Below are 14,002 nucleotides of genomic sequence, written 5' to 3'. Positions count from 1 at the left end.
CACGGTGTGTCTGTATGCATGCATGCTTTGGTGGGTGTGTGTGAGGACACAAAGAGGGGGGTGGGGGTAGGACTGGAGTTAATGCAGCCCAGATGTGAAGCCCAAAAAGGGGGTTGACAGAGTTTAGTTATAAAACTAGGTTACCAAATGCACTTTTTTACCACTCAGGCCTCTTGCTCCACCCAGCACCTCTGTGCATTTGTTACATAACCAGCTGGTTGCAAGTCGGTGCCTGTCAAGAGGAGACAAAAGGGGCTCTGATGAGTCCGTCAATAGGTTTTCTCAATGTAAACTGCACGGGGGGGTAGGTAGGGGGTATTATTTACAACATAATGCAGAGACTTATGCAACATTTGATGTCAAACAAGATGATACAGCTCATCAAACGTCTCTTCTCAATGTTTTGTTACAAAACTGAAAAAGAGTGGAATGCATCTCTGTTGAAGGCCCAGCGTTTCATAAAGTTTAATGGAACTATTCACACTAGAAATGAGAACAATCCGGTCATTGTGTGCAACACTGGCAGAGCTTTTTATGAGTAATGGTAAACTATTTTTCACAGGGAGTTCTTAAACTTAAATCACTGCCAGTCCGCTGCAAGAGAAGGCATATTTACTGCAAATGATCTCCAGAAAGCTCTAATTTGTGTGTTATTTCTAGCTGACTTTATTGGCTTACAGAGTTGATTTTAACTCTTTTTTTTTTTTTTTAAGATGCCAAAGCTCGGCAAAAGTGCCTCAAATCCACTTCTTTCTTATCATCTGTGTGGTGTGTTTTTACACGCAACACGTTCAAGAAATGTGCGCTCTTACCAAACAGCTGTTTTAATAGTCCAGGCATGCAAGAGTATTTGTGAAGGGGGCGGGAGAGGGGGAGAGGTGATAAAAAAGAACCCTATTATGTAGCCACTCTCCCTTTTCTTCTCCCCTCACCTCCCCCTCCTCCATCCGCACGTGCCAGTTGTGTAACGGCACTGATTTGCATGCCGGTGGGTGAGGGCCAAAGAGTTTTTGTAATGCACAGGCCAGCGGTAGGAGGGAAAGAGGGAGGAGGAAACAGGAGGAGGAGGAGGAGGATGGGGAGCAGGCCTCTGCAGGATATAAGGAGCCTCCACTGGCCTCTTCCTCCTCACCTCGTCCTGATACTTCACTTCACTGCAGGAGAAGACCCAGACAACAGAGACGCCATGAGGAACACACTGCTGAGCATGCTGGCCACCCTGATGTGCACCCTGGCTGCCTCCATCGATGTCACGCCTATGAGCGGCTTCGACCTGGAAAAGGTAAGAGAGAAGCCTTACGCTGCAAGAAATTTGGGAAAACACAGAGAAAAGAGCACTGACTAGTTATTTGTATTGAACTCAGTTGCTGATGCACGTGCTGCCGATTAGATAACCTCTCGCCCTTTGTTTCCAATTTTCTGTCTTTCTGTCAGGCGGCAGGCAAGTGGTACATGGTCGGCTTTGCCACTAACGCTCAGTGGTTTGTGAACCACAAGGCAGGCATGAAGACAGGCACGGCCATGTTGGTGCCAACTGCTGGAGGAGACCTCGACCTCTCTTACGCCAACCTGAAGTGAGTGACTAATATGCCGAGCGAGCTCAAATATCCTGAGAAATTCTCATGTAGGAAAACAAAAAAGATGAATAACACTGACCTGGTTTTCTTTTAGTTCTGATGGTACCTGCTGGAGAATGACCCATCTTGCAAAGAAAACTGAGACTCCAGGACGCTTCACCTTCCGCAGCCAGGGTGAGTGTTGCACCAACACGAGCGTTAACTAAATAAGAGTGATTGCAGATGTGAAGATTCAACAGCCTGACTTTTGTATCTCTGCTTTCTGCAGTTTGGAACAATGAGAACGACATGCGCATTGTTGATATTGTGTACGATGACTATGCCCTGGTCCACACAATCAAGACAAAGGACGGAGTGTCTGAGGTCCTCAACAAGCTTTACAGTAAGTCTGCGATCAGTCACACCGCAGCAGCTGGTGCTGTGTGTCCCTGTGGGGGGTGGGTGGGCACTGTGTGTTCAACTGGTGGATTCAGGATTGAGTTTAAGCATTTGATTCTGTGTTTGCAGGTCGCTCTGCTGAGGCCAACCCTGCCATGCAGCTGAAGTTCAGACAGTTCTCACTGGAGACCGGCATCCTCGCCGACAACATTGTCCTCCTGCCTCAGAATGGTATGTCAGAAATAGTGCTGTGTGTGCATTTCAGCGGTTTCTGTAAACAGTTCAGACCCTTGCTCACTGAGCTCTTCCATCTGTGTTGTTACAGCTGAGTGTCCTGAGGTCTGAGGTGTCCCCCTGCTATTCTTCATCTCCTGCTCTCTGAGGTCGCAGGCTTTCATCTCAGAAGAGTCTTGTGCCCCCCCCCCCCGCTGAGGTGTCTGCCTGCTGCATCACACAGTTGCACCTGAGACAATGAATTTTGCTCCGATCCCTGCTGCTTACCAAAGACCATCCCTGATCCCAGTTCAGACCTCATTCTCTACAACTCACGCATTAACCGTGTGTCATCAGAGCGGAAGAACAAAGGGCTGATCGGAAGACAAACGGAAGGAATGGAGGGGACTGTGAAAGTTGTCAGTTTACTTGTTTGTTTTTTTTGTTTTTTTTTTACAAGCGTAACTTTTTTAACTGCTGATTGTCTTTTGTAGTGTTTTATCTTTTGTTGAAATAAGCCAATAAAATAATAAATACACATTTAATGTTCTGTGATTCCTTCTTGGCAGATTTAAAAACTGCTTAAAACTATAAATTACGTCACATACTGCCCCCTATTGGTAATCACAGATATTAAAAAAAAACAACATATCGAGGAAGTCGCGCTTATTTGGCTTCAACACCTCAACACCACTGAGCAGCTTTCAAAGGAAAGAACGTGTGTCCAGATGTATAATGTCCTTGGTTTAAAGCCAGATTAGCCGCTACTAGCTTACTTAACCCTAGCTGTCTGTGGTCAGGTTGCATTATGGGTAATGTAGGTGATTTTGAATGAATTAAGAATAGGAATATTAAGAAAGTCTGTTGTGAAAATAAAGAAAAAATAAATATAAAATTTGCGACCGTTACAAGGTGTGCAATAATAATGCTAAAAGAGAAGCATAGGAGCAGGCAAGGTCAGAAATAAAGACACACACACACACACACACACACACTGTTGAGCACTGAGCAGTGGTCAAGGTTTGAAATCTCATTGGTTGTGAGTGCAGGAAGCAGCAAAGTAGGGAAATCTCCACTCAAAATCACCACCAAAATGAATATAATTAGGTGCACTGTGGAGAAATCTCACCTCAAATTCACCTCCAAAATGAATAAACTTTATTCACAGTATCCTGAACTTTGACCTTAGGTAAAATCAATTCCTTCACAGGATAGTTCATCGTTGTCTTTGCATCTTCTTCCTGATGTCTTACTCTATCACCGGCACACATTTGGTTACATTTCACTGCAGCAGTGTTGATGATGAACGTGTTGATGTGGTGTAATCCTCTTGTATATGCTTGCCCTGACAGTAGGGATAAATACAATTGTATTTATTAGCACTGAACGCTGTTTTCCATTTCTGAAGGAAGCTGCACCATGTGACCACAAGGGGGCAGTCTATCACCTGTCTCTGACAGACCCTCACTTTTTATTGAACTGCCCATCCTAAGCCAATGACAATAACATCACGTGACAACAGCAAAGTAAGACACTAAAGCCTGCACACACAAAAGGAGTATAACTTTTAAATGTGTTGAAAATGAGCTGCTTCCAAAATACTCACAGGGAGAAGAGATAGCTGGATAGATACACTAGATATATCATAGTATTACAAAAAACTATTGTAATTTCTGTCAGAATGTGATATATTGAGTCAGGACAGACAGGTTCAGACAGTAAATCACCAGTGAGACAATGTGTGTAGTTTTTATTAACTATATATTTACCATTTATCAATTGTGTCTATCACAGTAGCAATGGTTTTTGACTCATCTTTTAAAATAAATAATTTGCTGCATCCGTGAGATTCTTAATTATCTTTATATTCTATGTCAGTTTCACTATATTAAAGGGCTGACATGCTGTAGCTGTAGGTCATGAGTCAGATTGAAAGGCATGTTATGATTATTACTGTACACAGTATAAAGCTCCAGATGTCCTATGAATGGCTTTAATATCTTGTTTGATAAGTGTTAAAGAGATGCACAGAATGACACTGAGATCAAAGATCAAACACTCTTTATTGAACTCAACAGAACTGAAAGTAAAACATATGGGTTATGGTTTTGTCTGTTGGAGCTGATAATCCATTACCATCGTCGCTACGCTCTAACCACATGTCAAGAATGTGTGTGCGTGTTTATGTATAGTCCGAGTAATATAATTATTCAAAAAAAAAGAAAGGAAAGTCACTCGCTTGCCTTCATGGATGTGACGTGTGGACTGAAAAAGTCTTCTTTGAGGCCGCAGAAGAAGGCAGGCTGAGTTCACCAGCTGTCCTAATGTCTTCGATGAAGTGATCTACAGTTAGCGCTCAACCACGAGGTGACGAGGATGTACAAAATCATTCATGACACACGGTGACTTGGCAGCAGTTTCACCAGACAGACACACGGTAAAGCAAATTCACAACAACAACAAAAAAAATATAACGAAGTTGGCAGCTGGTTTCCAGCGGAACACACCGTTCTGTAAATGCTACGGTAAGGTAAACATATCCAACAATGGCAGGAAAAATAACATGGTTAGAAAATATACATTGTACATCTTTTGAACGTATGTAGGACAACAGTGGCACTGTAAGAGTGAAGCTCAATTCAGTGTTGACAAAGCAGCAGCCTCCTGAACACATTGCTCTTGTTGTTGAACAAACAACCTTGACTTGTGCTCTATCCGGGCATGCATGTTTTGCGTGTGCATCACAGAGCGTGTTAACGCCTTTTGTACCGTATAGGGTGCAGCTCTCCTGCAAGTCAGTGTAGCTGATCCGTCTGCATAAGAACACACAGAGCTTTGTTTAAGAAAAAAAAAAAACAAGAAAAAAAAGTCTGTTTTTTGGATATAAGAGAACTTTGCTGGATTTTTTTAATCCGAGCATTCTGAATTCATCTCTGACTGAGAGCCATTGGTAAGTGAAAACAGCACCACTTAAATCAAGAGGAACAGAAACGCCTGAAAACTCTAATTAATGAGAATTCATGCAGCAGCAGTCACGTATTTGTAGTGAGCTTGTGTTAAGTCATCAGGGCCAAGGTGACATCATGGCTCGACACCTTGAAGGCACACAATGGATTAGTAAGCCAATTATCACTTAACTCACGGGTCTTGAACAAATATTAGGTGTCAATGATTTTATTTGTTAAATTCTGCTAACCGACCTAATACATGGAGTTTAGCGCATCAACACAGCTAATCAAGTGTCAGGAAAGAAGTCTGCTCTCATCTGTGTAACTTTCCAAAGTTGGAAAGACTTTCCTATCTTTTCCTATCTGTCTGTGCAGCAAAACAAATCCTATTCATCTGACCTACACACATATGCGCAGGTGCATTCATGCACTGTAAACCCACTACCCAGCGTCGGTCCAAGATGTCAAAAATGTCAAACTGAAAATCTAACTCTCAATGTAACAAATATCTGAATTCATCGGTAAATGACGTAAGACTCAAGTGTTTGGCAAAGAAAGAAACCGACTACTCAAGTCTGCATGAGTAAAGGCTCCCAGTTTCACCCATTCCAGATTAAAAGAAAGCTGCCGTGCTGAGCTGAACCAACAATGGAGTGTCATGATTTCCCATCATGCTCTGAGAAACCCCTCGCTGCCCTTCCTCAGAAAGGAATGTCCCATACAATCGAATGTCATAAGATTCGAACATAAAAACTCTATATTTCATACATATATAATGTAATGGACAGACATATGATATCACTGTAATATAGATCTGACATTTTTCATTAGTGTTTATGTATCGGACTCTGAATAAATCTTTAAAAAGAAAAAAAAGAAACACAAAATTTTGTATTTACAAAGTGATTTTTTTTGGCATCCACATTCACCCCTACATTACCGCTGGGTAATGTTGGTGGCATGTCGATATGTCGAGTGTTGACAGACTGGTGCAACCGCAGCCTGATGTATGAGGGGAAAAAAAAAGGGTCTGGCATGTTGATTTGATCATTTTTGATATAAGATTCTTTGTTAAAAAATAAAATCAAAATGCAACAGAGACTGGCAATAAATCTGTGCTATCACACGACCCAGTAAGTATAATTATTTGTCATATACAGTATTCAAAGGACTCCTGAAAACTCCCAAGCACAATACAAAGAAGGACAAGCCGGTTAGTATATACATGTACAGTCTCTTACTGCTGTGCTCCGCTGCATAACTGTCCCTCTTCTCTTTCTAATACTCTGGATATATATAAAAAAAAAAAAAATTAAACAAACAAACGAACAAAAAGATTTCTGTACACGTCTTTCCCACGTCCCCGCCCTCTCTGGGAGATTATTGTCCTATTGAATGGCCGTTCATTCATTTCTCATGTGATTCGTCACTGAATTAAACCGCCTCCATGTCTGTGGCAACTGGTGGTCTGACGAATCACTTCCTCTCTAAAAGTCCCATAATCTGCTGTTAGATGAACCACTCCTTCTTTGATTCGTCGATGGTCTCTGGGTTGTCCGTGCCGATGATGGCCGTGTCGGCGGATTCGCCGGCGGACTCCCCGCTGCCCTTGGCCTCGTTGGTGTGGTAGGTGCCTTTGTGACGGAACATGTAGCGGATGAGGAACACCAGAGTGCATAAGATGGTGAAGATCACCACTGCGATGATGCCTGCAGAGGACACGGACGTCACGTTTTTGGGCATTTCTAATCACAGCTACTACTTTTAAGCTAACCAACTTCGGAGCAAGGTTTCAGGGTAGAGCTGGAGCATTTGGTCGGTTTGGTTGGATTACTTATTAATTCATTGACAGAAAATACATGTGATCAATCATCTGAGGTATTTTATAAAGAAAACTGCCAAACAGCCTCTTGTTCCAGCATCTTAAATGGGAGAATCTATTGAATGACTCTGGTAAATAATTATGAGCATTTTCGCAGCTGCTTTCACAGCTGCAGCCCTATTTTCGTCAAAATGTCCTCATAGCTAAAAGACGGAACAGGTTGATTGCTAATGACGCTCCGAACAACATATGTTATTTTTGGAGAGTAGGCCTCCCCGCGACAGATGGAGCGAACCTTTGTTGTCACATCATTAACGTTGTGTTTGCTTGGATTTAAGGCACCAAGATACTTGGTTAGGTCTTGGAAAAGATCATGGTTTGGGTTAAAATAAGCACGCTAGTCACAATAACAACAGTTTTTGACTTAAGTTAAAGGATTGCTTTAATCATGATCACTTTTGACCCACTGTAGTGTGTGGCCGTGTCTGTATCTGGATGTTTTTCAGTTGTCGTTTTGTGAGTAACCTTGTTAAGGTTTTGAGTCTTTAAATAGTGGTATTTCACAAGGAAGACTGGGCTCCTCTCACAATGACTGATTGATGATTCTTTTAACAATCTATGTTAGAAGACATTTATTTTTCTATGGTATGACATTATAGAGAAGGTCTAATACTTTTTACATTTAAACAGCTCAGGACCACAAACAGCTTAAATTACATAACATCTTTGAGAGTGTAATATAAACTCACCTCTCAACACCTCAAATCTACACCTACCTCCAATGATGGCCGAGTCTCTGTTGACTCCATCAGGTATCACTCTCTCCTCATTGAAGGGGAATTCTGCATCTGAGTACAGCAGAAGAAGCAAGAAACTTTAAAACCAAATATTCACACAAAACTAGACTAAAAGAATGTCTAATGTGTTTTTTTTTTAATTCATGCTAGTGAAATAACTAATATGTACAATAGCTACACTAGATGAAATTGTGCAAATGGAAATACTGGAGGGATGTGTTTGAAGGTCAGTGAAATACAGACGGTCACAGTACTGCAACGCCAAAATAAAGGTCAAAAAGTCACATGGAATAAATGTAAGCATTACTTGTGCTGAATTATATCTAGAAATTTTTGATTTTCAACACTGAAACAAAAACAGAGCACACTTCATCATCAGCAATTATCTAATAGCTCTGATTCACCCTTAATGGATAAGAGTGCTGGGCGAGTGAACTAAGAGAGATGAGCAGAGGAGACAGTCACATGAAAACAACGAAATTGTTGTTATCTCCAATAGCAGTTTTTCTAATTTCTCCATTTTGTCCTTACAGAAACACAAGTTTAAAAGCATACACAGAGCTGCAGACACGCATAATCTAAACGTTTTCAGCGCACAACAACCTGAAAACACGAGTACACTCCCACAAACGGCTTAACCCTGGAGTGAGCTGTCAGCTATTTCTGCTGCTGACTGCATCATTCCCCACAGAGCATGAGTAAGGAGGACAAGAGGAGGCTGATGAGGGAAAGGAGGGAGGAAACGGAAGGTGACAATGGAGAAGAGAGAGCAATCGGACTAACTATGGCATGTCAGCAGCTTGGGTGTGCTTGGCTAAAATGTCAAGAACTCATCATGGGCAGAGAGAGCAGAGAGGAGAGGAAAAATGGGAAAACAGAAAGTTCAATCAGTGAGAAGACAATGGTCATCGAGGGAGGACTGGATGAATTATAGATTAGATCTATCTATAGAAAATTTAAAGCAGAGTAAATACTGATCCTTACTGTGATAGGATGGTGAAAAGCTGATGAAAGCTGACAGGGAGTTTGGACCTGGAGCCCAGGTCAATGTATATGATCGATCTCTGATAGTGCTCAGAGGATAATGTTCCCAAAGGCACTGTTGGCAGTGAGGCTGAAGAAAACAGCTGCATACGCACTCTGAAATACTACACACTAGTGTAGTATTTGAGCTTGTATGTGTATCTACTATGTAAGCCTACATGTCCCAGACAGAGGGAGAGTATGTAGGTATGACAGGGATCAATTACTAAGGTTGTACGTGCACATGAGCTTCTTTATGTCACCATTCCCAAGACAGAAGTACATTTCCTTTGCAACTGTCTGGTGTGTGATGTCAGTAGGAAGCCACTACTCAGTATTTCTTAGGGCTGTTCTGGTTAATCCTCACCTGTCTTGTCCAGACGCCAGGGATCTGTTGCAGCAGACATTGGTGGGATGGTTAGAGGTGACGCCCCGCAGTTGGACTCCACCAGTTTGCCCTGGTAAGACACCGGCAAGGCGGCTTCAGGTTGTCTGTCCGGCTGAGCGGCGGTCGGTGTAGCCTGGGCCTGCGCGGTGGTTCTCAGTGCGGACTTGAGGGGGGCGACTCCGTTGAACTGTACCCGCGAGAGGCAGCCGACGAAGCCCGGGGTGTTGTAGCGCTCGATGAGGACCGGGTCTATGTGTCCAGTTTCTGCACAGAGTTTAAAAGAAGCTGGGAATCACTGGAGTGCTTAATTTGATATTGGGAGTGAGGACAAGCAAGCACTGACCACAGCAGTTTTTTAAAGAGAAAGCGTCAGCACTGACTGTCCAAAAACACATTTCTATGCACACTCTCCATGAACACATACTCACAAACTGCACTTCTTAGACACAAATATTGCTGACGTACAGACGCAGTAAACCATTAACTTTGCAAGTCCAAAACACTTGGTGAGAATATGAATGCAGACAAATTATAAGGGAAGAGAGACGGGGATGATCAGGAGGAGGAGGAGGAGGGAGGAACACACACTGACCTCTAATGTCAAATTAGAGGATGAACAATGAATTAAAAATCCGTCCGCCTCCCACTGCCATCTCCTTTGTCATGTTTCCTATTCCCTTAGTAACAAAAAATGTGGATTTTTTTTAGTATCTTTCTAAAGCAAAACCAGATATTTGTTTAATATTTGACAACTGAAACATGTTGTCATTGCTGTGTCCACACGAGGTTTGTTTTCACCTCCATCTGTCCGCCCTGTGCAAATATCTTGGTAATGTTTGCACTACTCAAACGCAGACGAATGCTCGTATGTTCTCAACCATCATTTCTCCCTATTGTATTGTAACCTATTGTTCTAATAACATTATGAAGTGGTGGAAATAGAGAAAGAGCTGTGTTTGTTCAAATAAGAAATGTTGTCTGTGCCTTCATTTTTCTCAGATGTTTAAAACACATCTTGCTGAGCTCTATGTGAGCTCACGGTAACGGTCACATCACTCATTCAAAATGCTGCTCGTTGCTGCTTTGAATCATTCAAACGCTTTCTTACATCTTTGAATAAATACAGTCAAATGATGATTCCTGTACAGCCCTGTCTGTACACACACTCACACTCACACACACACACACACACACACACACACACACACACACACACACACACACACACACACACACACACACACACACACACACACTCACACACACAACCCCCCCTGAGAAGATAAGAGAGAGGAGGGAGATGACACCTATAGTTGGTAAAGACATAAATGCTGCTAAAAAACAAATCATCCTCAGACACGCTGCGTTTCAGCGCAAAACCTGGGATGATTCCAAAAACAGTCTTCATCACTTTCTGCAGGGCTGCAAAATATCTTCTTCCTTCACATGAACTCTGGCTGTGTGTGTGTGTGTGTGCGTGTCTGTGTGTGTGTACAGACAGGGCTGGGTTCCCAACTGCGCCACACCCAGACGGAACTGCTGTTTGGACGATCCTGCAGCAGAATATGAACATAACTAACGAGAGTACTGCTGTGTGTGTGTGTGTGTGTTATGTGTGTGTGTTTATTTAATGAATCATGTTATCTTAGATGATAGGGTTCTGAGCATCTGGACATGGCTTATAATGTAATTCTCTCGCTTCATTTCATTTTGATGGGTCCAAAACAAGTGTGTGTGTGTGTGTGTGTGTGTGTGTGTGTGTGTGTGTATAAGTGTGTGTGTTTGTGCGCTATTGATTGTGGTTCCAGGAATAGAGCTCAGCAGTATCTGAGTCTTCTACATATTCATCATCTGACCAGACCTCCCTCAGACACTTGCGTTGTGTGCAGACAATGTATGTGAATGTGTGTGTTTGTTTCATAAATCATTAAGTTCAGGATGTCGCTCATGCGTGCATGTGTGTGTGTGTGTGTGTGTGTGTGTGTGTGTGTGTGTGTGTGTGTTTGAACTGAACTGTGGCTCAGCATCACCAGTCTGATGAGGCACTGCTCAGACTCTTTTGCACACGAACGGTCACAATCTGCCATCAGTCTCTGCGCACCTTGAAAATGGTGTGGATGTGTGAGTGTGTATGAATTTGCATATGCGGGGGTGTGTGCAGAATAGGTGGAGAGACACGCACACACACAGTAGGGTAGGAAGTGCCTAAAAGCCTTACAGTAAGGACAGTGAGCAGAATACTGATAACAACAGTCTTGTGGATACAGAACATGAATATGAACACAAGTCCTCCCTCCGCTGTATGCCTCAGCATGTGTTGATCACTGCAGAGCCCTGTTTGTGAATACTAATAGGATGTGTGTGGGGAGCAGAACTGGCTGCTTTGCATACAATGCTGCTGAGGATGAAACAGGCAACAAGCCTCCGTTGTTTCTGACTGTTTGGGGCCAGTGATTTCACGAGGGAGCAGTCCTTAAAAGGCCGCTTGTTTTACAGTTAGAATAACACAATGTTTAACATCAACATCACACATTTAATAGCCACTGAGTGCTGGGTTGTTGCTGGCCTTGATGGTTTTAATGGCATCATATCCAATAAGAGGAACACAGAGGTGGAAACATTTACAAAAGATCCCTGCACTGTCCAGTGGAATCCAACACATGCAAAAAAATAAAATAAAATAAAATAAAATAAATGGCAAAAAAACTACCTTTGTGAAGTTGTATTTGTGTGGACAGGTGTTCATTCAGCTCTATGAAAGGAAGTAATGCTGCATGATATGGTAGCAAAAATAATATTTATATCATTTTAGGAATTATTGTTTTTAAATCACAATTTAATTCTCCCCCACACCCCAAAAACGTGTGTTTATGTCTGGAAAACATCATTCTCGGCCTCTTTCTGAGTATGTAATACACTGACGGTGCAATATGTTAAAGGTTTAGTAAGAGAAATATTCAAAAAAGGAAATTAATGATCAACAGAATGTGAAGAAGTAAGAGTGCTGACATTATGACCAAGGTGTCTATTCAGGCGATTGTGTTGCAGATATATCTAGAGAAGTTAGCATGCTAACCAGCTGCCCTGAGCCCATCCTGTCTCATGATACCACTATGAGCTTCCTGTACCTGCACAGCTAACTAGCAAACTGTGGCTACAATTAGCAGCAGTTAGCGATTATTTTGGTGATTTGCTGCCCCCTAGTTTAGAGTATGAATTTGAGAGCTGACCAGCTCTTACATATGGCACCTTTGAAATATAACAAAACCACAAAAATGGGCCAATTAAATTACTATATAGTTGAATCAATACACCCTTAATGCAGTCTCAATAAATGTATAACCATTAAAAGCTTTTCTTGTCTTGCTATCAGATGAATAAATGTAACACCTTTTAAGAGTATTTTTCACCCCCAGCACTTAATGCAACACAAAGTAAAAATGTGAATATCAACAAGCAATATCGGCTTGTCCAAGCCAGTCACCACTCACTGATCTCAAGCCTTTATATCCCTTACTTTGCTTGTCCTGAGGGCTTCTAAAGAGGCTTTCCAGGCTGATCAATATGACAGCTATACAGACACTCATCATAATCAGAAAAGAGCTAATCCATTTGGCTTGAGATGCCAATAATGAAATGTAAGATGACATATGACAGCTAGTTCTAATAGTCATGTAGTACCACGTGCCATATGTGACCCCTCACACATCCAGATGTACACACACACACACACACACACACACACACACACACACACACACACACACACACACACACACACACACACACACACACACACACACACCCACAACAGCAACAAGGTCAGCATGTTGATCAGAGAATTGCACCTTCGGGTGGCGCGTGACCAGGCTAGCCAGTGACATCACATGAATAATTCAAGGTGAGGCAGTGCTCAAAGCTGGGAGGAGAGAGCTGGAGTAAGGAGAGTGGGCTGGGGTAGGTTCAAGGGGGGTCGCATGGATGAGAGAGAGAGAAAGAAAAGCTGGATTAAAAAATAGAAGGGTGGATGAAGAGAACTGCAGAACTAGCAGAGAGGGAGGGAGGGTGGGTGGGGCTGCTTCTCCCAAAAAGGGCTGCTGGTGAGAGGGAAAGGTGAGAGATGTGAGGGAGGGAGGACAAAAGACACAGAAGAGTGTCTCTAGTGTGTGTGTGTGTGTGTGTCTGAGAAGAAAAAGAAGAGTGGGGAAAGAAATGGGGTAACAAGAAGGGTACTCAAATAGAGGGGCAGGGTAGAGGAGATCAAACAGTTGCCATGGCAACAAATGGAAGCTGATGCAGGGGTGAGGGAGAGAAAAGGGAGGAGGGGGCGTTAATGAAAGTATGATGTATTTGAGACACATCAAAAGAATATTAATGTCAATCCCTCCACCACACCCTTTGTGAAACAAAAACAAATACCGGTATGTAACATGTTGCAATGCACACACACAAGCACACAGACACACACACAAACACACACACAGTGGAGTACCACAGATAGGGGCAGATTAAAGGATGAGAGAAAGCTGAAGAAATCATCTAATAAAAGAGAAATACATTAAACTAGAGTAGTGAGAACCAGTCAAACATGTCCTCATTGCTCTATATTATATAAGTACACATATTACATTCTCTTCCAATTGATTTGTATATTTTATTTGTTGAATTTTTCTTTAAAGAGTTTTTTTCTTTAACGATATCGACATTTATGCTTTTTCCCAAAACAGTGTGATGCAAAATTTGACACGAAAGCCCAAAACTCCAAACTGACCAAAACATCCCTGCCCCCATTTAAAATTTCGGTCCTTGTGCACTTCAGTATTTGGTCTTCTCGAAACTGAACAGAGACCTGTGAG

The 14,002-nt window shown here is 42.3% G+C and overlaps 2 protein-coding genes across 3 annotated transcripts in view; one reads left to right on the top strand and one right to left on the bottom strand.

The window, feature by feature from the left end:
• Positions 1 to 1,060: 1,060 nt before the first annotated feature.
• ptgdsb.1 (prostaglandin D2 synthase b, tandem duplicate 1) lies at positions 1,061 to 2,723 on the top strand. Its single transcript, XM_037079224.1, has 6 exons — positions 1,061 to 1,282; positions 1,435 to 1,574; positions 1,672 to 1,751; positions 1,846 to 1,959; positions 2,085 to 2,186; positions 2,281 to 2,723. Exons 1-6 carry the CDS (start codon positions 1,076 to 1,078, stop codon positions 2,298 to 2,300), a joined length of 663 nt encoding a protein of 220 aa, XP_036935119.1. The 5' UTR covers positions 1,061 to 1,075; the 3' UTR covers positions 2,301 to 2,723.
• A 1,489-nt stretch (positions 2,724 to 4,212) lies between these two features.
• The window catches only part of cntnap2a (contactin associated protein 2a), a 309,254-nt gene continuing 299,464 nt past the window's right edge, over positions 4,213 to 14,002 (bottom strand). For both annotated transcript variants that reach the window (XM_037079757.1, XM_037079758.1), the window contains 3 exons: positions 9,126 to 9,410; positions 7,715 to 7,786; positions 4,213 to 6,825 (listed from right to left, as the gene is read on the bottom strand). In XM_037079757.1, coding sequence (XP_036935652.1) covers positions 6,626 to 6,825; positions 7,715 to 7,786; positions 9,126 to 9,410 — 557 coding nt within the window. In that variant the 3' untranslated portion in view covers positions 4,213 to 6,625. The remainder of the gene's footprint in view (positions 6,826 to 7,714; positions 7,787 to 9,125; positions 9,411 to 14,002) is intronic.

Source organism: Acanthopagrus latus, chromosome 19 (genome assembly GCF_904848185.1).
Source record: "Acanthopagrus latus isolate v.2019 chromosome 19, fAcaLat1.1, whole genome shotgun sequence".
In the NCBI taxonomy this organism is placed as follows: domain Eukaryota; kingdom Metazoa; phylum Chordata; class Actinopteri; order Spariformes; family Sparidae; genus Acanthopagrus; species Acanthopagrus latus.
The sequence above is the reverse complement of the archived record's forward strand: the minus strand, read 5'-3'. Positions and strand labels throughout refer to the sequence as shown.

Bases quoted from the DNA above. Each gene is read 5' to 3' on its own strand.
- ptgdsb.1 (XM_037079224.1), top strand. From the start codon at position 1,076: ATGGGGAGCAGGCCTCTGCAGGATATAAGGAGCCTCCACTGGCCTCTT. The intron at 1,283-1,434 runs GTAAGAGAGAAG...TCTTTCTGTCAG, and splicing joins GCGGCTTCGACCTGGAAAAG to GCGGCAGGCAAGTGGTACAT. The intron at 2,187-2,280 runs GTATGTCAGAAA...GTGTTGTTACAG, and splicing joins TGTCCTCCTGCCTCAGAATG to CTGAGTGTCCTGAGGTCTGA.